The 26,348-nt window shown below is 49.7% G+C and overlaps 2 protein-coding genes across 15 annotated transcripts in view; one reads left to right on the top strand and one right to left on the bottom strand.

Annotated features, from left to right (window-relative positions):
* AFAP1L2 (actin filament associated protein 1 like 2) overlaps positions 1-14,227 on the top strand; it is a 116,469-nt gene extending 102,242 nt beyond the window's left edge. For 3 of the 9 annotated variants that reach the window (XM_074382937.1, XM_074382933.1, XM_074382938.1), the window contains 9 exons: positions 384-488; positions 2,754-2,965; positions 6,138-6,283; positions 7,131-7,242; positions 7,899-8,144; positions 8,226-8,394; positions 9,193-9,348; positions 11,765-11,958; positions 12,078-14,227. In XM_074382937.1, coding sequence (XP_074239038.1) covers positions 384-488; positions 2,754-2,965; positions 6,138-6,283; positions 7,131-7,242; positions 7,899-8,144; positions 8,226-8,394; positions 9,193-9,348; positions 11,765-11,958; positions 12,078-12,254 — 1,517 coding nt within the window. In that variant the 3' untranslated portion in view covers positions 12,255-14,227. The remainder of the gene's footprint in view (positions 1-383; positions 489-2,753; positions 2,966-6,137; positions 6,284-7,130; positions 7,243-7,898; positions 8,145-8,225; positions 8,395-9,192; positions 9,349-11,764; positions 11,959-12,077) is intronic. The other 6 variants (XM_074382936.1, XM_074382941.1, XM_074382935.1 and 3 more) reach the window with 3 other exon arrangements.
* Positions 14,228-14,544: 317 nt separating this feature from the next.
* VWA2 (von Willebrand factor A domain containing 2) overlaps positions 14,545-26,348 on the bottom strand; it is a 57,796-nt gene continuing 45,992 nt past the window's right edge. For all 6 annotated transcript variants that reach the window (XM_010332801.3, XM_003922184.4, XM_010332797.3 and 3 more), the window contains 6 exons: positions 26,093-26,148; positions 23,854-23,961; positions 22,290-22,862; positions 19,411-19,962; positions 18,659-18,784; positions 14,545-17,811 (listed from right to left, as the gene is read on the bottom strand). In XM_010332801.3, coding sequence (XP_010331103.2) covers positions 17,714-17,811; positions 18,659-18,784; positions 19,411-19,962; positions 22,290-22,862; positions 23,854-23,961; positions 26,093-26,148 — 1,513 coding nt within the window. In that variant the 3' untranslated portion in view covers positions 14,545-17,713. The remainder of the gene's footprint in view (positions 17,812-18,658; positions 18,785-19,410; positions 19,963-22,289; positions 22,863-23,853; positions 23,962-26,092; positions 26,149-26,348) is intronic.

The raw sequence follows: 26,348 nt of genomic DNA, 5'->3' as shown, positions 1-26,348 counted from the left end.
AAACTACTTGGAAATAACTACTGCTGACAGATCGAGGAGAAAAGGAGACATGGTCAAATTGGAGTTAAGCTTCATGAAATGCTGGGGGTAGAGTGTTCGTCATCTCTGCTGTTTGCATACCCTTTTACAAATCTCTTTGAGCCAGTACGGTCTGTAAAGACTCTCAAGTGGTTACATATTCTATAAGAAGTCTGTGTACCCCTCTTGAGTGTGCGACTTTAAAGACACCTAACTCTGGCCTGGGGAGATATGTGTGTGTGCACATATGTACTGGGGAGGGATGGGTGGACACAGTGGGAATGGATTTGCTATTTTTTCCATCTCTCATGGGCACATGGGTGGACCACCTGCAATACCAATTGCTTTCTGTCTCATCTTGACAGTCAAGAAGAAATGTTCTGCTGGCCTCAAACTGAGCAACCTAATGAATCTGGGCAGGAAGAAATCCACCTCACTGGAGCCTGTGGAGAGGTCCCTCGAAACATCCAGTAAGAACTGTGGCTACCTCCAGGTCCAGAGGCTCATTCCCTGGGCTGGAGCCTGTCCTCAGGAAAGCGATCTCAGACAGCAAAGGCAGGGGGTTTCAGGTATCGCATAAACATCTCTAGGGATGGAGAGCCTGCAGCCCTCAGGTTCCTGTCTGTTGCTACTGCAGGCAGGTCCTTAGGCCTGACCCGACTCTCTCTTGCTGCAGTGTTGGAGCCTTTGTGGAAGTGAGGGTAACTGATTGGCATCTTCCTAGTATTCTTTTAAAAATGGTGTTCATTTGATCTATATTTGCAGGGTATGGCGAGCACCGTGTTAAAGGGGGAGCAAGCAGAAGGATGTCAGGCACAGTATCCAGAGCTCACAGCCTGCCTGAGGGAGGCGATGACTTTATACCTATGGCAGGCCCTGTGCCATCTTTGTAGCTGTGAGGACTCAGGGACAGAGAGAGCTTTTCTTGCCCTGTGGTCAGAGAGAGCTTTGTGGACTTGAGGCTTGAGGGCCATGTAGGTGAGGAACAGGCCAGAATGGTGCCTGTGCACAGGAGCAGTGACTCTGAGATGGGAACAGGCGAGACCGTGAAGGGGACAATGAGAACCCCATGCTGGTGCAGAGGGTATGGGTGCAGGTAGGCTCTTAGAGGTCATCTCTCCACCTTCACTCGAACTTGGGGAAACTGAGGCTCGGAGGAGCAATAGGTATTTTCCTGGGAAATATCTTGGGGTGGGCCTAGTGTCTTGATCCCCAAGCCGGGGCACATTGCTGTCAGCCTTCCTGGGGCCTGAAAGTCATTCTTGTCCCATCCTTGGGTTCCCTTTCTGAGTCCCAGCTAAGTTTTCTTATGTTTTGAGGCTGGCAGGGTGGTGGCGGTGGACTAGGAAGGCAGCAGACAAGGCTGTATCTTTGCCTTCTGCTTCTCCAGCCAGCTGCCAGGCAGTGGCTTCAGAGGGCATGACGTTTGGCCTGGGAGCCCAATCCCAGTGAGTCACTGTCTGAGAGATGTGGCTGCGTTATTGCTGATGTCTACTTAGCAGTGAAGCATGCTCCCTGCGGCTAGGGGAGGGCTGAGAGAGAACACAGCTGCTCCCCTTCCCAGGACTGGGGATGCTTAAGGGCTCTGAGATCCCACCTCCCATGATGCACGATTCTCTTTGGTCCAGAGGGTTGTGATGGGCAAGTGTGGCAGCTCCATCCTGGTCTCTGATTCTTCCACTTTGTGTTAATGTAGCTTGGCAATATGCATGATCCCCACTGTGTGTCTGGCCCTGGACCAGGCAGGAGGGTAGCTGTGCACTTTCACCCTATTGCCTGGTTCAGTCGGCCAAAGCTCAGGGCAGCTTCCAATCCCTTAGGACAAGGAAGGTGTCTGATGGGTTCTGAAGCTGAGATTCTCGGGGAGACTCTAAGGAAGCCCAGAGGCAGTGCCAGCCTTGCACACACTTAGACACCCATGCCCTCCTGCCCCCCATCCCCTCCTGCAGCTCTGCCGCCTCCTGCAACTGTGCCCACTCCAGCACCCCCTCCTGTGACTGCATCCCCTCCTGCAGCCCCATCCCCTTCTGCATCCCTGTCCCCTCCTGCATCTTCATCCCTTCCTGCAGCCCCACCCCCTCTTGCATCTGCATACCCTCCTGCATCTGCATCCCTTCCTGCATCTGCATCCCCTCCTGCAGCCCCAACTCCTCCTGCATCTGCATCCCCTCCTGCATCCCCATCCCCTCCTGCAGCCCCATCCCTTCCTGCATCCGCATCCCCTCCTGCATCCCCATCCCCTCCTGCATCCCCATCCCCTCCTGCATCCGCATCCCCTCCTGCATCCGCATCCCCTCCTGCATCCGCATCCCCTCCTGCAACCCCATCCCCTCCTGCATCCCCATCCCCTCCTGCATCCCCATCCCCTCCTGCATCCGCATCCCCTCCTGCATCCGCATCCCCTCCTGCATCCGCATCCCCTCCTGCATCCCCATCCCCTCCTGCATCCCCATCCCCTCCTGCATCCCCATCCCCTCCTGCATCCCCATCCCCTCCTGCATCCGCATCCCCTCCTGCATCCGCATCCCCTCCTGCATCTGCATCCCCTCCTGCAGCCCCATCCCCTCCTGCAGCCCCATCCCCTCCTGCATCTGCATCCCCTCCTGCATCCGCATCCCCTCCTGCATCTGCATCCCCTCCTGCATCCGCATCCCCTCCTGCATACGCATCCCCTCCTGCATCTGCATCCCCTCCTGCAGCCCCAACTCCTCCTGCATCTGCATCTCCTTCTGCAGGTTACCTGAACGTGCTGGTGAACAGCCAGTGGAAGTCTCGCTGGTGCTCTGTCAGGGACAATCACCTGCACTTCTACCAGGACCGGAACCGGAGCAAAGTGGCCCAGCAACCCCTCAGCCTGGTGGGCTGTGAGGTGGTCCCAGACCCCAGCCCCGACCACCTCTACTCCTTCCGCATCCTCCACAAGGGAGAGGAGCTGGCCAAGCTCGAGGTACCACCGGCCTGTGGGGCAGGGAGCAGGGCCAGCCAGGGTGTGGCGGTGGTGGCTGTTTGCTGCCAGTCTCCAGGACTGTAATCCTACCAAGGGAGAATCAATGTTGCCACGTGCGTTATTTTTACTTCCTTTGCCTGAGATTGTTTGCATTTTTAAAAATTTCCATTCCTTTTCCGACCTCAGGGTGGTTGTGTTATATGAGTGGGACCATGAGCCACTTCCTGCACTTAGGGAAGGAGTATTTATAACTCTCTGAGCTGCTGGGAATTCAAAGTGGGTGCTGTTTTGTTTGGGTGTCACCAGTTGGGAGAGCCTCTAGGCCCAGTACATAAAAACTACACTGTTCGAGCTTATCTGGGGGAAAAAAATCGCTTTGTGATACAATTACATTCCTCTCACTCCCCACCCTCTGTTTGATGTGATGTTACATTTACAAAAATAAGAAGTGACATAATGCCTCGCGGGCGGTGGCAAGCAGAGACCGAGTCCCTTCCACTCCTGGAAGCGCATGCTTGCCCACGAATGCCCGGTTCACTTAGTCTTGGACGAGGTCCCCATCCAAACCTTGCTCCAATCCTGCCCTCTGGTGGCTGAAAGACCCACATCGCAGCTGCTTCCCAGGGCCCAGTTTATAGCTTATATTCATTCATCCATTCATCCCTTCCCCATCAGTAAACATCTCCTCTGCACAGGAATACAGTGGACAAGAACAATAGGGGCTCCCTGTCCTTGTGGCACTTACATCCTAGTTTGGGAGTGTGATGTTACTCAGCAAATCACCCAACTGGCCGGGCGAGATGGCTCACGCCTGTAATCCCAGCACTTTAGGTGGCTGAGGTGGGCGGATTACCTGAGGTTAGGAGTTTGAGACCATCCTGACCAACATGGAGAAACCCAGTCTTTACTAAAAATACAAAATTAGCCAGACGTGGTGGTGCATGCCTGTAATCCCAGCTACTCAGGAGACTGAGGCAGGAGAATCACTTGAACCCAGGAGGCAGAGGTTACAGTGAGCTGAGATCACACCACTGCACTCTAGCCTGGGCAACAAGAGCAAAACTCTCTCATCTCAAAAAAAAAAAAAAAAAAAATCACCCAACTGATCACTGAGCTACAATGAATGGCTGGAAAGAATTGGGAAGGGAGGGTACTATGGATATGTACTGGGGACTGGGTGACAGGCTGGAGGGGAGGGACAGGGCTTGATCCTAGGAGCAGCGGAGCCCTGGCAGCTTTCAGGGGAGGGCAGCAAGCTCAGATTGGGGTTTTAAGATGCTTCCTCCAACTACTGGGGTGGGAGTGCATGGAAGGGGGACAAGAAAGGGACCTGTTGCCAGGCGCGGTGGCTCAGGCCTGTAATCCCAGCACTTTGGGAGGCCAAGGCGGGTGGATCATGAGGTCAAGAGATCGAGACCATCCTGGTCAACATGGTGAAACCCCGTCTCTACTAAAAATACAAAAATTAGCTGGGCATGGTGGCGTGTGCCTGTAGTACCAGCTACTCAGGAGGCTGAGGCAGGAGAATTGCTTGAACCCAGGAGGCGGAGGTTGCGGTGAGCCGAGATCGTGCCATTGCACTCCAGCCTGGGTAACAGCGAAACTCCGTCTCAAAAAAAAAAAAAAAAAAAAAGAAAGGGACCTGTTAAGAAGCTGTCACAGCCGCCCAGGACAGAGACGCTGATAGCCTGGACCAAGGGATGCCCGTGAAAAGCTGTATTTACAATTCAACTGAAACTAAGCAGGGGCTCTGTGTGATGGTTCACGCATGTAATCCCAGCACTTTGGGAAGCCGAGGTGGGCGGATCACTTGAGGTCAGGAATTTGAGACCAGCCTGGCCAACATGGTAAAACCCTGTCTCTACTAAAAATACAAAAACTAGCTGGGTGTGGTGGTGATCACCTGTAATCTCAGCTACTTGTAATCCCAGAGGCTGAGACAGAAGAATTGCTTGAACCCAGGAGGCAGAGGCTGCAGTGAGCTGAGATTACACCACTGCACTCCAGCCTGGGCAACAGAGCAAGATTCCATCTAAAAAAATAAATAACTGGGAAAAGGAAACCAGCTAAATGTCAAATTCTGCTCATCATGGCCTCTTTGATGAAGAGAATGTAGCAGCAAACATTCTCCCTAGGGCTAGAATTATGGGTTATACCAAAGGGAGCTGATTTTCCTCATGAAAGTAAACCTGTAGCTTTTATAAAATGTGCAGTTTTTGTCTCATTATAAAGGTAAGAAACTATGTTGACATTTTAATATAGGTACCCCAATGTATAAATTTGATTAGAATGCATTGTCCCCTGGGAAAAAATTACCAAATTCATTGGGATTTAGATCATGATTTAGTAGCTGAGCTGGTGTAAGGCATTTAAGATGTCCTGACTTAACTGAAGCCATGAACAAAAGCCATTCTTAGGGATCCAGGCAGTCCTGTTGTGTACGGGATTAGGGTGATAAGATGACATGCATTGTTCATAAAATGCAAGTGTCAAAAGACACACAATTTTTAATAATCATTTAAAAAACTATTAGGTGATCACTGTAACAATATTTAATAGTAATCACCTGGTGATAACTAATAGTTTTCACCTCCCAGAGACACAATATATATAAATCTCATATAACCCTTGTAATAAAAGTCCATAGCATTATTGAGGTGGCATCAAGATGTCACTGACAGGGGCCAGGCACGGTGGCTCACGCCTGTAATCCCAGCCCTTTGGGAGGCCAAGGCGGGCGGATCCCGAGATCAGGAGTTAGAGACCAGCCTGGCCAATATGGTGAAACTCCATCTCTACTAAAAATACAAAAATTAGCTGGGCATGGTGGTGTATGCCTGCAGTCATAGCTGAGGCAGGAGAATTGCTTGAACCTAGGAGGTGGAGGTTGCAGTGAGCCGAGATCACGCTACTGCACTCCAGCCTGGGTGAGAGTCAGACTCTGTCTCAAAAAAAAAAAAAAAAAAAAGGTCACTGACAGGAAATGTCATTTGGGGCCACTGGGGGGTGGGATATGCTGGTGTTCAGGAGGAACATGGCCCCAGGCTGTCACAGGGGCTTTCGTGTGTGGGTTTGGGGATAGGGGTACGGGCATGGCCTGGTGGGGAGGGGCTGGCACAAGGCAGCACAGCCCAGCCCAGCCCTGTTCATGTCTCTCTTGGCCTCGTTCCAGGCCAAGTCTTCCCAGGAAATGGGCCACTGGCTGGGTCTCCTGCTCTCTGAATCAGGCTCCAAGACAGACCCAGAAGAGTTCACCTACGACTATGTGGACGCCGACAGGGTTTCCTGTATTGTGAGTGCGGCCAAAAACTCTCTCTTGTGAGTAATCTGGGCCCTTTCTCCGTACACTCTCCCATTCCTGGCCATGCTGTAGGCCCTGGGTCAGCCGGAGCCAGGGGCAGCAGAGAGCACAGGGTTCCACCCTGCTCTGCCTACAGCAGGAAGATGCAAAGCCCAGGAGCAGCCCTCAGGAGGCCCGGCGCAGAGCCGGGAGCTGCGCCGGGCTCCGGGCCCCCGGGGCGGTGTTGGCATCCTTGGCTGCAGTTGGACTCTCCAGCTCCCCCAGGCACTGCTGTCACCTTTTCTGACCTCCTCCTCCTCCTCCCAGTGAATCACTCACTGGGTCTCCAGCACACCTGGAGAAAAGCAGGTCGGGGATAGTGCTTGTTTCCAGATGAGCAAACTGGGGCTGAGGGAGAGGTGTTCTCTGGTTAGGGTGGTAGGGCCAGTCTAGTGGAAGCCGGCCGAGCCACTGAAACACAATCCGTTTTCTCATGGACCAAACGGAGATAGTGTCTGGGCTGCACCACCCTGAGTGTACTGTGAAGATGAAATGAGAAGGGGTTTTCCTTGTGGCTGCTGGAAGAAGATCCTAGAAGGGAGGAACTGGGAAGAAGATAGATGACAGAGGGATCCTGGGAGAAGGGGATGGCAAGGGAAGGCCGTCTTTCTGGGAGGAAAATCTGGAACCAAGAATTCCAGGAAGAAGGCACTGGGAAAAGAGGGAGAAGGCGCCCTCAGATCCATGGAGGTGGGTGTCGGCTCCAGATCTCTTGTGCGGCCACCGCTTTCACGGCAACTACTCATCACTGGGGATCCTTGGAGCCTAGTGCTTTCGCCACCCTGCCCCAGGTGCTTCACGCCTGCCACCTTGCCCTGTTTCTAGACTGATGCAGAGAAAGTTCTCAGAGCCCAACACTTACATCGATGGCCTGCCTAGCCAGGACCGCCAGGAGGAGCTGTATGATGACGTGGAACTGTCGGAGCTCACAGCTGTGGTAAGGACTCGGCCAGGCAGTGACCTGGGGCTCTCCGGACTTCTTCCTGCAAACCTCAACGCCTGGGTGCCAGAGATCATTAGAGTGTCCCTGAGATCAGCGAGTTCTGAGCCATCTACCAGTCGGTTAGTGCAGACACCTGAGTGTAGCAAGGCTGTCTCTTATATGCGAGGTCGTGCAGTTTGCTTGGCCTGAGGACTTATGTAGATGAAACACCATAGACCACTCTGGTCAGGGCTAGGGGTGTGGTGGTGGAATTAGAAGTGGAGGCACCAGTAGGCTTCTGGATCCAAATCGATCATTGAGGTGTGATTATCACATGGATGGCAGCTTGCATGTGCTGGGCACTGACCCCTGTGCTGAGCTGAGGACCTCCTGCAGATGATCTTCAATCCTAACCACCTTATGGGAAGGTGCTGCTATTTTCCTCCTTACAGATGAGGAACTTATAAGGTTCAGGGAAGTGAAGTGCTGTGTCTGGATCTTCCACCTTGAATGGCACATCTAGGACTCAACCAGTGGCCCCCCGTAGGAGGCAGGGAGATCTCTGGGAATATCGTGAGGTGGGCACAGGAGCTGAGGCAGGGCTGGTGCCCCCTCCACAGCTAGGGAGTGAACGTAATGGTGCATGCCCCCTACTCTTCCGTCTCCTGCAGGTGGAGCCTACCGAGGAAACCATCCCTGCTGCGGATGACCCAAGTAAGAGAGAATCTGACCGAGTGTACCTGGACCTCACACCTGTCAAGTCCTTTCTGCACGGCCCCAGCAGTGTGCAGGCCCAGGCTTCCTCCCCGACCTTGTCCCGCCTGGACAATGCGACTGAGGCCCTCCCTGCAGATCCAGACCCAGGTCCCACCCCAGATGAGCCCTGCCTAAAGTGTCCAGAGAACCTGGAGGAGCAGGTACAGACCCTCCCCTGAAGGTGAGCCGCACCACCTCCCCAGCCCCATCAGCCACTGAGTCGTGTCTGCTTTCTCCCAAAGCAGCTGGAGAATTTGGAGCCTGAGGAGCCTTCCCTGAGAATCCTCACCGTCAAAATCCAGACTGAACAGCAGAGAATCTCCTTCCCACCGAGCTGCCCCGACACCCTGGTGGCCACCCCGCCTGGTGCCAGCCCGCCTGTGAAGGACAGGTTACGCGTGACCAGTGCAGGTACTTGTGCTTGGGGAAGTTACCCGATTCCACTGGTATTAGTCAGGGTTCTCTAGGGACACAGAACTAACAAGATAGATGTATATATGAAGGGGAGTTTATTAAGGAGAACTGACTCACACGATCACAAGGTAAAGTCCCATGATAGGCCTTCTGCAAGCTGAGGGGCGAGGAAGCCAGTGGATCAGTCTGTCCCAAAGCCTCAGAAGGAGGGAAGCTGACAGTGTAGCCTTCAGTCTGTGGCCAGAGGTCTGAAAGCCTCTGGCAAACCACGTAAGTCCAAGAGCCCAAAAGCTGGAGAACTTGGAGCCTGATGTTCAAGGGCAGGAAGCATCCAGATGTAGAGAATGATAAAGGCTGGGGAAGACTCAGTGAGTCAAGTTCTTCCACGTTCTTCTGCCTGCTTTATTCTAGCCACACCACCCAGACTGAGGGTGGGTCTGCCCCTCCCAGTCCACTGACTCAAATGTTAATCTTCTTTGGCAGCACCCTCACAGACACACCCAGCAACAACACGTTGCATCCTTCAATCCAATCAAGTTGACACTCAGTATTAACCATAACACCATCCTTTTCAGGTTAGGGAACAGGTTCAGAGAGGTAGAGGGATCTGTCTGGGGTCACACAGCAACTAAGATGTGGGCCCAGGTTCCTTTCCTACCCCTGCTAGGCTGGCCTGGCATCCAGCTCTGCTCCTGTACCAAAGCCCCAGGTTCTGCGTGGGCCTGACGAGTAGACCGAGGACAGCCTTCATGGTCCAGCCGGGCTGACCTGGGGCTTCCCTCTCTGGGTCTGTAGAGATCAAGCTTGGCAAGAATCGGACAGAAGCTGAGGTGAAGCGCTACACAGAGGAGAAGGAGAGGCTTGAAAAGAAGAAGGAGGAAATCCGAGGGCACCTGGCTCAGCTCCGGAAAGAGAAACGGGAGCTGAAGGAGACCCTATTGAAATGCACAGGTAAGAGGCCTCCCAGTAGGGAGGGACCCGCAGCTCAGAGGGCTGTGTAGGCTTGCATTTTCTGGGGAAAGATCTGGCTGTCACCTGGCAGCCCTGGCCCCTTCCACCCTGGGTCTGGATGGGCTAGGTGGGTGCTCCCTGCATGCCCTCTCTCCTCCAATCCTGTCTGAAAAGTCATTCTCCTGCACAGAGAGAGAACACCTCTGACTGAACGTCAACAGGACTAGCAGGTCATCATAAAAGCTAGTTAAAGGAGGAAGTTTTGTAGGATTATGCTTAGGCTTTGGGTATTTTATTGTCATTTAAATGCATATTCCTTGGCCCGTCTTTTGAGGCCCTGGCACTGCAGACTTTCTGAGCTCTGCTCAGCTGACTGGAGTCTTCTGTCATCCTCCACGCATTAACTACCCCTGTTAATGCATCAGCCTTCATTTCTTTGAAGTGAACAAAACCTTAAGACACTTACCAAGAAGTCCTTCTAGATTATCTTCCAAACCACATTATCATTTGACAGCTATTTGCTGGCAATCTGCCTCTTTACAATTTTTTAAATTAAAAAAATGTTAAAATTGAGATCAGGTCTTGCCATGTTGCCCAGGCTGATCTAGAGCTCCTGAGCTAAAGGGATCCACCTGCCTTGGCCTCCTAAAGTGCTAGGATTACAGGCGCGATCCACCGTGCCCGGCTGCAACCTGCCTCTTCTAGAACCTTTCCAAAGCATGTGACTTAGTTTTCATGGAGTAACTGTGTGTATTCAAACTGTAGAGTTGCATGAACAAGCACAAGCAGCAGCGAAGGTTTGGGACAAGCTCAGCTGGCTGATGAGGGAAGGTCTTGAGGATACGAAGTCACCCACTGGCTTTTCTTCAATTACAGCTTTATTGAGACATAATTTATATATCACGCAATCGATCCATTTAAAGTGTGCAAATCAGTGGTTTTTTGTATAGTCACAAAGTTATACAACCATCGCCACACTCCGTTTCAGAAGCCTGTACCCATTCGCAGCCGCTCTGTTTCCCCTACTCTCCTGTCCCTAGACAGCCACCGACCTGCCTTCTCTCTAAGTGCGCAGCTCTGGTTTTGAGGGTTCAGCAGTCTTGGGTATTGGCAGTGCACAGAGGTATGGGGCAGTAGCCAGGCTTCCTTACCACCCAACTGAGACTAGAGGGTAGAACCTGAGCTGATGAATGTGGCCAGGGGTTCACAGTTCTCTGGAAGCCCCGAGAAAGCACTGAGCTGGGGCTGTGAGGAGGGCACCAGGGATTCGCCCCCTTGGTCTCCTTTGTGGATATTCTAGGTGGAAGAAGAGAGAGAATTTTCACTGTAAGTCACTCACCTGGCAAATAAATCCTGTTGGTCCTGGGCTAATAAGCCACAGATCATCAAAAAGTGATCCTCAAAGTATTGATACTGACCTCTAAATCTGAACTGTATTTTTTTTTTTTTTTTTTTTTTTTGAGGCAGCATCTTGCTCTGTTGCCCAGGCTGGAGTGCAGTGTCTTGGTCTTAGCTCACTACAGCCTCTGCCTTGTGGGTTCTAGTGATTCTCCTGCCTCAGTCTCCAAGTAGCTGGGTTTACAGGCATGTGCCACCACGCCCACCTAATTTTTGTACTTTTAGTACAGATGGGGTTTCTCCATGTTGGCCAGGTTGGTCTCGAACTCCTGGCCTCAAGTGATCTGCCTGCCTCCCAAAGTGCTGGGATTACAGCCATGAGCCGCTGCACCCAGCCTGAACTGTATTTTTTTAAACTCCATTCCTCAAAACATCATTGGCATACTTTTTCTTTCCTTCTCTCTTTAGAGATGGTCCTTCAGTAGCATCTGTGAATTTTTCTTAAACAGCAGCCCTGTTCTCAGGATGCTGTGTGGTACATATGTGAAACCCTCCTTTCTTCTAGCAGTGAGCTCCTAGGATACAGGCCATAGGCATCATTCCATGGTGTGGCAGCATCAATCCGAAAGGTCCAGGGTTAAGAGGAGGAGCCAGGGATGAGGACTCCTGCTCTGTTAGGCCTAGGGAAGCCAGAGGATTGAAGGAACTTGGTGGGGCAGGTCAAGCTGCCCAGCCCTCCTCCACAGGCCATGAATAAAGCCCCTCACCCTTTTGGGTTGCTGTCAAAACAACCCAGAGTCTCTGAGAAGCTACAAGAAGGGACTTAGGCCTCAGATTCATACCCTTTAGTGAAGCCAGAGCTCTCCTCCTCCAGAACCTGCCAGCCTTTGCAGAATGCTCGTGCAGGCCTCCAGGCTGCCTGGAGCACCCAGGCTCCTCCCAGCTCTGCGTGTTGAGGGCAGACCTGTGGTTCTTCTCAGGTGTGGGTGGCGGGGTGTGTAGATCCTGCCTCCACCCAACAGAGCTCCCTGGCCTGGGCTGAAATGCTATTCTCTGAGGTCTGCATAATTCTTTCCAGACAAGGAAGTCCTCGCCAGCCTGGAGCAGAAGCTGAAGGAAACTGACGAGGAGTGCCGGGTGGAGGAGAGTAGGCGCGTGGACCTGGAACTCAGCATCATGGAGGTAAAGGACAACCTGAAGAAGGCTGAGGCGGGACCTGTGACACTGGGCACCACCGTGGATACCACCCACCTGGAGAACGTGAGCCCCCGAGTGAGTGCCGGAGCCACGGCCCCTGGCCTGCTTGCAGGGCTCTCTGGACATGCGTTGGGGTAGGTGGGTCACATGTTCCTCCCCTTGACTCAGTCCTTGCTCTCCTCCTGTAACCACAGCCCAAAGCTGTCACATCCACCTCTGCCCCAGACTGTACCCCAGTCAACTCTGCAACCACGCTCAAGAACAGGCCTCTCTCGGTCATGGTCACAGGCAAAGGCACGGTCCTCCAGAAAGCCAAGGTAAGCAGCCACTCTCAGCCTCCCTTGGGGCCAGCAGAATTGTCACTAAGGTAGGGCCCATCTTCTGACCCAGGTGGTGCTTTGTGGCTTTGGCACCTGCTCTGAACGAGGGCTCAACGCTCACCAGGGAGGGGTAGTGGCTCTGGAATGCCCCTTTGGCTCAGTCTCTGGCACTGATCAACCAGAAAGGTGCCTGCACTCGGTTCATGTCCTTGCCCTCCACACAGTTATGGGTAGATTCCAGGGGGACAGCTGCAGCTCAGGGACAGATTGCGACTGAGTTTTCAAATCAAAAAGTCAGTGACCCCACAGGACTTCTACCATTAAAACTAAAACAGACTCATATAGGTGGTATGAATTGCCCACCCAACTAGTGGCAAAGTTCACAGCAAGCTGTAAATGAGGAATGCAAGCTATGATGGGGTTTCTCCCTGGGGGCTAGACAAAAAGTGTCATTTACTCATTTGTACATTAAAGAACATGCCTATAGCTGCCTTTGCTTTTGGCAGGCTCTGCTCCTATCCTGCTTACCTGCTAGAGATATTTGGAGGCACCCACAACAGTGGCTAATAAATCCATGCAAGCATCTGAGCCTCCGCTCCCTTGCTGCTGTGGCAGACATCACTTACAGCACTCTTTGTTCTGCCACAGTCTCAAAATCTCTGAATAGGTGTGTTAAGCAGTGATGAACACACATGGTTTGAAACATATTTGTCATCTCTATGCCTATTTCTATGCTTAAAATAGTTTTTCTCACATTTTTTTCTATGTATGTCAAGGTTGCTACAGTGGATAACTAACTTTCTTTTTTGTGGGTGGGTGCTGGTATTTGAATGGTACCCTAGGAATGGGAGAAGAAAGGAGCAAGTTAGAAAACAAGCTTCAACTAAAGACTCTCATGTCAGTATGGACCTTGGTGACAATCCTGCTTTGTTAAAGCAAAAACTCTGCAAAAAGGTGAGTCTGTTTAGAAGAAAAAGCAAAGACTGAAGTACTGTGAATGGAGAGCTTCAGCTAAGAGGAGGCTCTTTCAGAGCCAAAAGAAATAATAAAACAAAAAAAGATGCTTCTTTGGAGACCTAAGTCTATTGGACATAAACAAGACATTGTATTTAGGGATGCTCTGTGTTTCTTTTTTGAAGTTTTCATCCATTGCTTTATCAAGATTTTAAAATAGTGAAAACCTTCTCATGTTTAGACTTTGGTGGAAGATGAATCAAGGAAGCAGGGCCCTGTTTTATGGGTCATGTGGCTTTGGTGAGTGAGAAGACCATCATCTCTTATCTAATACTTAGCAGTTGGGGATTAAACCATCTTTGCCTTCACTTCTAATATTACGAGGCCCAACTCAGTCTTCAGTGATTTTAAACAGCATTGATATCATCTATAAAACCATCTATGACATGAGTTTTGAGAAACAGTGATGGGGAAAATATTTGACTTCTTTCCAGTCCAAGGCAGACCTGAATCAACTGTCTTTAAATAAAATTTTAAGTGATGCTGTATTATATAGGAAAAAATATTTAAAATCTTCTCATTTAGAACAGTGAAAGTGTCTTTTGAGATTAAACTGACGCTTTACTATAGGGGAAAAAAATTACCCTGTGTTTACAGATTCGTTCCTGTGGTCAGGCCATTTTTAAGGAAAGAGTTATTTAATATAATGCTCTCTTAGTCCCTGATTTTAAGTTCTGTTTAATGTCCATTCCCCTTCCAAGAACAAAGTGGTGATTTTTGGTTAGGGTGGTCTCCCTCTTAAAATTGGCAGTGCTGTTCCTTGTGCTCCACATCTTTTCCTCCGATGGCATTTTTTTTTTTTTTTTTAACACAGGTTGAAACATTTCATCTATCTCTGCCTCATTTCTGGGGGTTGTATATCAGAGTTCTCTAACACTGGTTCCTGAGAACTAAAGGTCTTTTTTATTGTCTTTCTAATACCAGGGCATTTATTTCCTCTGTCATAAACATTTGGTAATCTTTTACCAAGTGGTGAGTTAGATTTTTTAAAAAATAAAATGTTCATTGTATTTGAGGTTTTCCTTGTATTTCATGAAATGACATGGGGCAGGGCCTGGGGGGCTCTCAAGGAAGGAAATGTTTTGGTTATTTACATACCTAGCAGGAGACTCAGCCTTCTTGAATCAAAGAGCACAGATAAGGCAGGAAGCAAATTTTAGTTGTACAGTTAACAGTGTACCAAAGACACAGGAAACATCTGCAGAAATTGATCACATATAAGTCAATAAAAAATCAGTATGCCCAGAAGTTGAAATATACTCTTAAAGAATTCTTGGGGGAAAAAAGACACAACATACCAATACTGGGAAGGTTGCCCAAGTAGTAATTAAAGAAGTTTATAGCATAAATCTGTTTATTTTAAAAATGACAAAACCAAAATCTGGTTCATTAAAAAGGCTAATACAATAGAGACAACCTAAGGCAATATAAAATAGAACTGAAATGGAGCCCTTACATACAGATGCAAAATTTTTCAAATTATATATATTTTCCACTACAAAGTTAGTATAGCTCTGATACCAAAAATTCAAAACAAATTGTACAAGAAAACCAGTCTCATTGTTGGATACAGATTAAAAGCATCTGAAATAAAATGTTAGCAAATGAAATTCAGCAGGGTTTATACAGTGGTGTGTAATAGACTTTATCTAAAAAAACAAGAGTGGCTCAATGATTGAAAATATACAAAAGGGTAATCCATCAAATTAACAGATTAAATGTAAAAAAAAAAAATATCTTGAAGGAAGAGGAAAAAGTATACCATAAATCTCAACACATAAAAAAATACTCCTAGTTCATCTAGGAATATACTAATACTGGAAAGTACATACCAATAATGGGAACGTTGTCCAAGTAGTAATTAAGGAAACTGATCAAGTAACCCATAGAAAACAATTATAATGATGAAAAAGTCAAGAACCAGATATGGATGCCTGGGACTACTGCTATTTGTGAAACATTATTCTGGAAGTCCTAGGCAATGCAAAATGACCCAGAAGTGGTATACAGCTGTAAAAGGAAGAGACAAAACTAGCATGTGGAAGTATTTCTCTAGAAAAGCAAGGGTCAATTATTAGAACTAGCATGTTCAGCAAGATGACTGGAATCAGGATCATTCAGAGGAAATAGGAAATTTAAGGCCTATATGCAATATTTTAATTGTTGCAAAGAAAACGTTTCCATCTTACTTGTATAATTAAAGGTAAAAATAAAAATTGAAGCTAGAAATTAAAGCTAATTTCTATTAAATGAAAGAAAAGGCTTGACTAATTAGGCCATAGGATAGCACTCTCATCTCCTACTATGGGGACACACAAAAGGTGAACTATTCAATGGCACCCTCACTACTAAAAGGGAAAAAAAAATGTTTTAAAGGCTGGGATCCCCATCTCCTACAAAGAAACAGTAAAGGCCTTTACTATGTAAGTCCAGAGCCCACAGTTTGCTGTTTAAATCCAAGTAATTCAATCAAGGCACCCAAATACCAGCCCTGAACAAGATAAAAAGCCTACATTATAACATGGTTAAACTGTTATTAAAGACCATGAATTCATGTAATTTCTATTACATCACAGATCAGCATCTGCCAGGGTGATCCTGCCCTGGACATTGCCTTCTGTGAAGGGCAACATAATAACAGAAAATGATCAATGAGAGTATCCCTTGAACACAGATGACTGTTACGACTCAGTACCTGGTCCACCTGACTTTTTAATATTTCATATCATGGTGATACTGCTTCAGTCACTTTTCCTGCACCAGAAATCCTGAAGTTCTTAAAGCCAAAGTACCCTTGAATGTTAGTATGTAAAACATTATGCTAAAATATTTATCTTTCGAAGAAAAACAGGATGGGCATGGTGGCTCACAGCTGCAGTCCTAGCACTTTGGGAGGCCGAAGCAGGGGGATCACCTGAAGACCAGAGTTTGAGACCAGCCTGGCCAACATGGTGAAACCCTGTCTCTACTAAAAATACAAAAATTAGCCAGGTGTGGTGGTGCATGCCTGTAATCCCAGCTACTCAAGAGGCTGAGGCAGGAGAATTGCTTGAACCTGGGAGGAAGAGGTTGCAGTGAGCCAAGATTGCACTCCAGCCTGGGCAATAAGAGCAAAATTCCATCTCAAAAAAAAAAAAAAAAAAAAAAAGACAAAGTCTCAAGTTATGTCAGAGCTCTAGAAAGATTTCTACTGAAAATCCAACTCTAAACAACACAACCAAGGGGAAGAAGTAATTCCTAAATATTACAAGGGTATCTAGTTTGCTAGAGAATATTCCAAATAAGCCTTTTTGCCACATAGGTACAAATATTCCTGTTTAATAAATAACCAACATTTCTTGAAATATTCCTTTAAAAACTGTGTAGTAAAGCAAAACAAAACTAAAACCTAGACAGCGTAAGATAAATGCTTTAAAAAGCAAAAATCTGTGTAAATTTCTTTATCCTATATTTTTGGGTTTAAGAATCTTTTCTTTGCCCCACTAAAAGGAGAATAAGGGAAGAATTCCATAAACATGCCAGAATTAACCCCTTCTAAGTAAATTTATTTCTTGAGACAGTTTTATTCTTGTTACCCAAGCTGGTGTGCAGTGGTACGAGCTCAGCTCATTGCAACCTCTGCCTCCTGGGTTCAAGCCATTTTCCTGCCTCAGCCTCCTGTGTAGCTGGGATTACAGCGACCCGCCACCACACCTGGTTAATTTTTGTATTTTTAGTAGAGACAAGGCTTCACCATGTTGGCCAGGCTGGTGCTGAACTCCTGACCTCAGGTCACCCACCCACCTCAGCCTCCCAAAGTGCTGGGATTACAGGTGTGAGCCACAGCCTCCAGCCATAAACTTTTTTAAAAGGAAGGCCCTTCAAGTGGACACTGCTCACTACTCAGACCGATTTCATGTGGCCCCTCCAGACCTCGGCCAGTTGCACACTCAGCCTCTCCCCCATCATGAAGCAAGCTGATTAACTGGTCACATTTCAGTCTGGAATCTTTTCAAGTCTCTCCCACACACACAAAATGCAGTCACCAGAAGTCACAGACGCCACTCATGCCCCCTTTCAGACTCAACGCAAATGCATCCAGAATGTCTTGGGGAGGCGGAAAAGCTGCTGCTTCCCATTTTGAAAGGCCATGGCCTTCGAGGTCCAAAAGTAAAGGCCTCTGCTGGGCATTAGTGTCAACAACATTCTGGCTAGCACTGATTGTGGGCAAAGGACATCAGACAGGCCACCAAATTTAAGTCTCCAGGACCCCTTGTTTATCAAGGGAAAGGTGGCAGATGACAGAGCATCAACAAGGCACAAGCAGGTACAGAAAGTCGGTCTTTACTTACACATCAAAAGGTTTCAACAACGTCCTCAGCCAGTGACATCAGCTGCTTTCTTGTCCCTAAGCAGCGTGGTTGCAGTCGGGACATCCTCCTACCTTGGTGAGAACAGTTCTGGACACAGCAGGAAGGACCCCGAGGGGACAGATGTTCTAAAGGGCAGGCACCATTTCAGTGCCCAGGCCTTCTCTGTAGTTGCCGGGAGGGGTACAGCTGCTGCCCTCCTGCGCGGGAGCCACTTTCTTCTGGGGCATCTCCTCTCAAGAACCCTGGGGAAGGAAGTGAACTCTGAGGACAGGAGTGTCTGCATCCCCTTCCTGGCCCACCAGCAGCCCCTGCCCTTACTCCACAACCCATCTCGCCCCCAGCAGAAGATGCCAGATCAGAGACCCCATCTGATTGTCCTCTACACCCTCTCCCTGGCCTTCGGAAGCCAACCTCTGCCGGTAGCCAAAAACCCAAGGCTCTGGCTAGACTCATCTTCTGATTTCTGGTTGTTCTAACTTCAAACTCAGGAACAGGAGCCGTAAGTGGGCCCCTAATACCTCCCAACAATCACTCTCTAGGTCCTATCCTGTTACCCTTCTATTGACTGTCACTTACCATCTTTTCTCTCAAACCTCCAGCGCCACCTCCTCTTCCTCACTCTCAGCTATTCCTCCCATTTTACTGAGCAAATAGAAACACCCCAAAAGACTTTCCAGCAGCTCCCACCACCACATTTACCCACCCCTGCCTCCCTGCACCCTGGATCCACTGTGCTCCCAACCGAGGCCTCCCTGCTAGTTATCATTACTTTCTCCAGGGTGCTTAGCACCGTCTAACACACCACACGTTGTATGACAATTAACTTGCTGTTGTCTGTCTCCACATTAGAATGGAAGCTCCATGAGGGCAGAGGTGGTATTCATTTGTTTACCGCTATGTTCTCGCACTTAGACCACCACCTGGGATGCAGGAGGTACTCACTAAATGTTTTGTGGGTAAATAAACGATTGAATAATTCCTTCCACTGGATCAATGTTTTAGAACCTGCCTTCTGCTGAGTTTGTGGGACTTGGCAGGACTCACAATACTGTCCTCGGCTCACACATACAGAGCAAGAGCTCCACTCACGGTTCTCGCAGTGGGGGCCCTCCCAGCCATCCCGGCACTCGCAGCGGTAGCTTCCATTCTGCAGGACGCAGCTGCCCTCGTTCATGCACGGGTTGGGTTTGCAGAGGTTGACTGGCCGCTTGGCTTCTACAGTGGAGAACACACCCGCCAGGCCAGGCATGAGTTAGACCCGAAGACCCCCACCCTAAGCACAGTAGAGGTGCAAGCCTACTAGAGTCACGTCTCCCTTTGCCCTGGTAGCTCATGGTTGGTGCTGCATAGTACTTGGGTAGGTTAGTAAGACCCAGCTCTCCTACAGACTCATGGAGATTCCATTGCTCAGATGTGCCATACACATGGCAGACGTTCAAGAAGGCGAAGAGGAGGTCACTGGCAAAAGGAAGCCTTGGAATCAGGCTGGCCTGGCTGTGTGCTCTGGGCTCTGTCACTGCCCAAGTCAGTGTCAATGTGGGATCTTTAGACCCTTAGGGAGCCTGTGGGTAACCTAAAAATGTGTCTGTTTCAAGGGAATGCATAAATTCTCAAGTTTGGGAGTTATCTGTTACATTTTCTGCATCTTAAATGTGAAATGGGGACAGTTATGCCTACTGGAAGATTTGATGTGAACATGGGATTGAGTACAGAGCCTGGCACTTGGGAAGCAAGTGCTCAGTAGCTGGGAAGAGCTACCATCCTTGTAATGATGTATGTGAAGGCTCAGGCTGAGGGCCTGCCATGGAGGCAGCCATGAGGGTATGGATTCCCCGACTCACCTCCACACAGCCACTCAATGAGCACGCCCTGATGGTACCGCAGGTCGGTGTAAGCTGCCACATGGATCAGGGAGTCCCAGGGACCAGCAAGCCTCCGCAGACCCTCGCTTAGGACAGGCCCCACGCCCACAACCAAGACAGAAATGCCATTGTTCCTCAGTTTCTGGGCAGGGACAGCTGCATCCTCTGCGCCTCTCCCGCCTGTGAGCACCACCACAGCTTTGGGGACACCAGGCCGGGCGCCCCTTTGGACAGTCATCACCTTGTCATAGATGTGCAGCAAGGCAGTGCCGGCCGAGCCCACCCCACCCAGGTAGGGGGCCTGGCTAATGGCCCGCAGCACCGCAGCCTGGGTGGGTTTGGTGTCCAGCCCGAAGGCAGTCTGCACCTGGCTGCCATACACCACCAGGCCAACCTGTGTCACATCAGGGTTCACCTCAAACTCCAGAGCACAGCTTCTCACGAAGCTCTGCATCTGAGCAAAGTTCTGGGGCCCTACTGAGGCGGAGGTGTCCAACATGAAGACGAGGTCCAGAGCTCGTGTCTTGCAGCCTGCAGGAGCAAGCAGAGGGGCTTTAGCAGTGGATCTGCCAGCCAGAGCCCTGCCATGGGACCCAGGGACTGCCGGGTTGGGTGGGGCCCAGGTCAGCCAGAGTGCTCTGTTCACTGCAGAATCCACCCTCCACACCTGCTCTTAGCCTCAGAACAGTCCTTTCCTAGAATATTAGCAGGAAGATGAGTGCCCAGCCAGACCACCTCTCCTAGCCTCCCTGGCAGCAAGGGTGGCCATGTGTCTAAGTTCTATCTGATGGGATGTGATCCATTTCAAATTTCCACTTCAAGGTGGAAGCCATAAGATGACCAAGCCCTGCTGGCCTGGACCACTCACCTCTGAACTGTATAAGTTCCCGTCTTATGTAACCCATGGGGTTTTTGGGCAGCCCTTTGTGACAGCATCTTCACCTGTGCCTTCATACATCCCCAGTATGCAGGGCACTAATCAGATAAAATAGGCCCATGCCTGCTGACAGTCTAGGTGAACAGACATGAAATGCACATAGAATTACAAATAATGTCAGCAGCGTGGAGGGAAAAGCAGGGGACTCTGAGAGAGACCAGTAGGGTAACATAACAAGACTGGGAAAAGGGATCAGAGCTTCTCTGGGGAGGTGACATCTCAGCTAAGAACTGACAGGCAAGTAAGTATGAGCCAGAAGGCCTCTCCCATGCAGGGGATGCAGAGAGGCCAGCGAGGACCAGGCCACAGGGAGCTCTCAGAAGCCAGGGGAAGGAATTTGGGTTTTATTTCAAGTGCAAAGGGGAACCACTGGAAATTCTAAGTATGGAGTCAGCCGATCTGATGCTTTGATTATTTTTTAAATAATCAGATTTTAAAACCACTCCCATACCAGGAAAGTCTGAGAAACTATCACGGCTACGGGGAAGGTGGGCTGAATACATGTATTGTGGAGTCCGGGATGGGATTCTGGTACAGAGAAATGACATTAGGTAAAAAGTAATCAAATATGAATCAAGCATGGATCACTAATGTATCAATATTGGTTCATTAATGGTAATAATACACCATGCTAATGCAAGGTGTTAAAGGGAGGAGAAACTGGGTGGGGGATATAGGGAACTCTCCACTATTGTCAATTTTTTTCCCCATAAATCTACAACTATTATTTAAAAAAAAAATAACCAACAAAACAAAAAAGCAGAACAAAAGCACTTAGACCAGCCTAGAGGGGCAGGGAGGGAGTAGGCGGCCAATCTGTCCTTCTCCCTTACAGGAGAGAAAGCCTCCTGCCTTGGGGACAGTGGTGGCATCAGGGTTGAGAAGCAGAATGACATCCATGGCTTCCCATGCCCACCTAACAAGCAGAGAACTCCAGGAGCCCTATAAAGGATGTATTTCACTCATGCCTGTAATCCCTGCATTTTGGAAGGCTGAAGTGGGAGGACTGCTTGAGCCCAAAGGTTCAAGACCAGTCTGGGAAACACAGCAAGACCACATCTCTATAAAGAATAAAACAATTAGCTGGGCATGGTGTTGTGCACCTGTAGTCCTGCTCCTCAGGAGGCTGAGGGGGAAGGATCACGTGAGCCCAGGAACTGGAGGCTGCAGGGAGCTATGATCGTGCCACTGCATTCCAGCCTGGGTAACAGAGCGAGACCCTGTCTCAGAAAAAAAACAGGACATGTCTCAGCGACTGCATCTCTGGCCATGGGTCAGGCCTCCATGCAGGGACAGTGTTCTCTAGAGTGCCTTCCAATAGGGGTCATAAAGAAATCAACTTCATGGCTTGCAAAACAGAATAGAAGAGAAAAATGTCAGAACGCATCCCAGGTAGACAGGATGAGCATCCTCCCAGGAAGCTTTTGTTTCAGTTGTGTATGGCTGCAGCAGCGCGTGTGCACGTGCGTGCATCTGCATGTGTGTGCCAGGAATGCACTTCCTTCTGTGAGTTCCCATCAAGGGAGCCAGGAAGCTGCTGCTCTGGAGCCAATCAAATCGTGATTAATAATGCTAACAGCAACACCTAGGGTTTGCTGTGTACCAAGCTTGCTCTGTACCAAGCCAATCAAATCGTGATTAATAATGCTAACAGCAACACCTAGGGTTTGCTGTGTACCATGCTTGCTCTGTACCAAGCATGTACACTGCTCATCTTATATAATTCTCACTAAAGGCCTCTCAGGAGGTACTACTATTAGTCCCATTTTATTGACAGGTAAACTGAGAAACTGTTATGTGACTGGTACCTGAAAGAGTGAGGCTGTGGTTTCAGCCCCTAACACAGATGCTGGCAGAGAATGATGGTTAGGTGATGACCAAGAGGAGGAAGGACCTGCCCACTGACCAGCTAGGACCTTACCTGGCCGCGGCTGGCTGCACAGCTTCCCCTGCAGCTCAGGGATTTGGTTGAGCAGGTCCTGAGGGTCTGAGTAGACCATCACGTGCTTCGGGCTGCCCGTGATCTCCTCCAGCTCTGCCCGCATGGCCTCACTGCCCACGCCCAGCAGGAGCAGCCCTCGCACCCTTACGTGACGAGCTGGGCTGGCCACCTCATCCTCAGCGTGTGACTCAGTGAGCAGAACCACCACTCTACGTGGCCGATCCTGGCCTGTCCTGGTGACGCTCCCGAAGCCATGCTCTGCTGCCTGCCGCAAGGCACTTCCCGTCAGTGTGGGGCCACCATGGAAGGGGATGCCATCAAGGCTTCTGACCAGGTCAGGCACATCCTGGTACTCTCCCACGGGCACCGCCACGAGCAGCTCCCTGCTGTACGTGGCCACACCCACTCGGGCCCGAGAGTCCTCGCTCAGCACGGCCTGCACAAACTGCTTCACGAAGGCTTTGGTCCGCAGGAAGCCATCCAGAGTGGTGCCTGCAGAGCTGTCCAGCAGGAAGAGGAGGTCGATCCTGCATTCCAGGCTCAGCTTCAGGGCTGCGGGGATCACAGCAACACCCACTGTCAAGCCGTGGCCATACAGCACATGATCTGTCCCACACGAGATGCCTAAGTGCCAAGCGAGGCAGGAGGAACTCCCTCCCAGGAGGAGATGGGGCAGAGAAATTGTGGCCACCCGGGGTTAAGTGACCGGTGACTCATCTCAGAGTTAGAGACAAGGCCAGACATGGTGCTCTCCCTCCTGGCACTCACTAAGGGTTTCCATCTGACCACTTTTTAAAAAGAAAAATGCCATCTATGTTATTTTTTCCCATTATGGGTAGTCCTGTGTGTGTGCTGAGAAATCTCTGTCGACCTCAAGATAATGAAAATATGCTCCTGTGTTTGCTTCTAGAGGCTTCACTGCTTTGCCTTCTGCATGGAGGTCTAGAGCCATGCTAGAATGGACTTCTGGTAGAGTTGTGAGGTACAGGGTCAAGATTAATGGTTTTCATATAGATCTTCAACTAACTCAGTATCATGTTTTTAAGTATTATTCAGCAAGCCCTTATATGCACCAAGCATAGTACTAAGCATTTTGCAGAATCTCACTTAAAACTCTCAACCACCCAATGAGGAAAAGCCTACTATCATCTTCATTTCATACCTCTAAAATCAAAAGGAATTGGGCCTCCTTGCTCTGCTTTCACAGCATAGAGAAGAAAAGCCTCTCCCCGCAACTGGGAGCCAGAGTTGGGCAGACTCCTGCCTTCAGCTGGGCTGGGCAGTGCTCAAATGTTAAGCAATGGCCATTCTGTAGCTATAAGCTGGGAGCCACTGTCTCATCCAGAGCTCAGCCACCCGAATTATCTACTCACGGAGCACTGAGAGGCTGCGCCACGTGAACTGCAGATCAGGGGTGCATTGGAAAGCAGACAGCTTGAGGGCCAGTTTCTACCCAGCAGCTGGAAGGGTGGGCAGTAAGAAGGGGAGCCTGTCCTCTCCCTGCTGCCCAGAGGTCAGTCTTGCAGGGCCAGGGCATACATACCACAGTTGGCCTCCCCTCCGAAGGCCAGCGGGCAGAGGCACTGGTACCCATCCAGTCCTTCTGGAACACACGTGCCTCCGTTCTGGCAGGGCTGCGAGTCACAAGGACCTATCAGAGAGTTGCCCATTAACCACTAAGCGCCACAGCACAGAAGAGCAGAGAGGGCTGGCCAGAGGTGGGGGTGCAACTGACTGCCTGCTCTAGCTGGGGCCAGCCCCTTCCGTCCCCAGGGTCCACCAGGAAACCTGCAGCAGAGAAGGAAAAGCACTGCCGAGTATATAAAGGAGGGGCTGGGCACAGCTGGCAAAGGACGCTCTGTAGCAGGCTTGGGAAGGCTCTGTGTGATGAACTACTGTCAGACTGGAGCTTGGCAAGGAGGAAGCTCCCGGTGGCATCAAGTGTGGGTATCTCAAGACTCATGGAAAGCTGTGGTGCCAACGGGGACCTGTCTTCTAGGTTCTATATGGGGTTCTTAATGGCCTTTGCACCTGGCAGAGCAAAGCACACAAGCCTTCTGATCCTGCAGCCAGGCTGCTCAGCACTGAACATGGCCTCTTCCACTTCCTTGGACACCTTAGTTAACCTCTCCCAGCTTCATATCGTCACCTAAAAAGGACTGACGGGAACTGAACTCATTCGTGGGGTTGGTGTGAGGATTAAATAAATTAATCCATGGAAAGTCTCAGCACAAAACACACACTCCCCAACAGGTAATGACAGTATTGACTTTTGGATGTGAAGTGAAAATTATGAGCAAGGCCTCTTCAAAGCTGAAAGTTTACATGGGAAACCACAGCCTGTGTCAAATTCGGGTCCATTCTGAAGTGTCTGATCTGTGATTCCCTGTGGTTCCTGCCTAAGCGTCTCATCACTTTCCTCATCAATTATTACAAAATGTAACTGAAACCACGGGACCTCCTTCCCAGGGTGACAGAAAACAGGGTCTTCATGTGTTCATGTATTCCAAGGGCTGGATAAGCCACTGAACGTGGTCACAATTGAGACTGGCATTTTCTTGTCCTTTTTGCTTAAAAATATTGATCTGTTACTTGATGGTCACATCATTGTAATTAAAATACAGACTTTTCGAAGGTGGAAAAGATTGAGGTTGAGTCTGGGCACCTCGCTGGGCCTGCTGTCGTATCAGCCGGAAGATCGTGGAAATAACTGGGGGCTCACTGACATCAGTAACAGTGGCTTTTAACTGAGCATCTACTACATGCCAGGGGCTGCGCTAAGCACAATACATGCATGGTCTCATTTCATTGTCACAACCTTATGAGGTAGGAACTGTAAAAACCCTATTTGATAGATGAAGCTGAAGCTCAATGAACAGAAGTCACGTGCCCCAGGTCAGATCATTGGCGTGAGGCAGAGCTGGAACTGAACGCTGTTTCACTCTAGTTTCCAAAGCAGAAGTCCTCATGCCCTAATTTCTGAGCAGAAACAGCCCCACTCTCAGATCCTCCTGTGCTTCAGAGGCAGTGATGCTGGAACTATAAACCCTGAGGACATGCTGAAGGGATCACCTAATCCCCAATAGGGACGCTCGCTACCTGTCCATGTGTCTTAACTGCTGGCGTGGCTTTCGGGAGGCAGCCTACTGATTGGGAGCAGCAAATCCACCCCAGGACTGATACCTACACATTCAAGTGCAATTTCTAGCTCCCAGGTCAGTGGGGTCACTAGCATCCCACGTGAGGGACAGTGAGGGCACACTGGGGAACCAGGCTGATGCATAATGGCATCAATCTTCATGTTAATTTGGGATTTTACAGCTGAGGGAGTACTTCCATGGGCATTACCTACTGAATCTTCACCAGGACCTCACGTACAATACCTCCTTTCATATGGAGGAGGGAAATGAGCTTCCAGACATCAGGCAAACATCACCCCACTTTACAGAGGAGGAAATATCTCAGGTGTCTCGCCCTCACTTTGGTGCTGGCTTTGAGGATGTCTGCAAAGCTGGTGCTCGGTGCCTGCCTTTCTCTGCCTCGCACTAATGCACAAAACACTAGTTCAGGGGAGGAGTCCCAAAGCCGCCACTCCATTCTTAATGAGAAAACACCATCGAGTGAGTGGAGAGCACAGGATGCCTCCTAAGTGTCCCAGCTTCTGCCCTGGAGCCAGCTGCAACTCCACACTCGGTCCCAGGACTGTAAAAGCCCCTTTCTTTACAAAGCAGCCTGGACTCAGGGCCCTGAAAGAACTGGGAAATGCAAAAGGCAGACCGTACCTGGGCAGGTGGTCCTGTAGCAGGTGGTGGGCTGGGTTCGGAACACTCTCTTCCAGCTACAATCCAAGTAAACAGAATAATAGACAGATCAGAGGTGTAGAGGGAGGGCAGAAAACAGAAGATGATTTACAACACCAAAAGCTGATAGAAGATTCCAATGTAGAAATGAGTCAAGAAAGACTCCTTGTTTTTCTTTGATTCTACCCTAACTTTTCTCTGCGCATAGAGAAGGGAATGTTTCAAACTGTCCAGTGAC

This window comes from Saimiri boliviensis, chromosome 12 (assembly GCF_048565385.1).
Source record: "Saimiri boliviensis isolate mSaiBol1 chromosome 12, mSaiBol1.pri, whole genome shotgun sequence".
NCBI lineage: Eukaryota > Metazoa > Chordata > Mammalia > Primates > Cebidae > Saimiri > Saimiri boliviensis.
The sequence above is the reverse complement of the archived record's forward strand: the minus strand, read 5'-3'. Positions and strand labels throughout refer to the sequence as shown.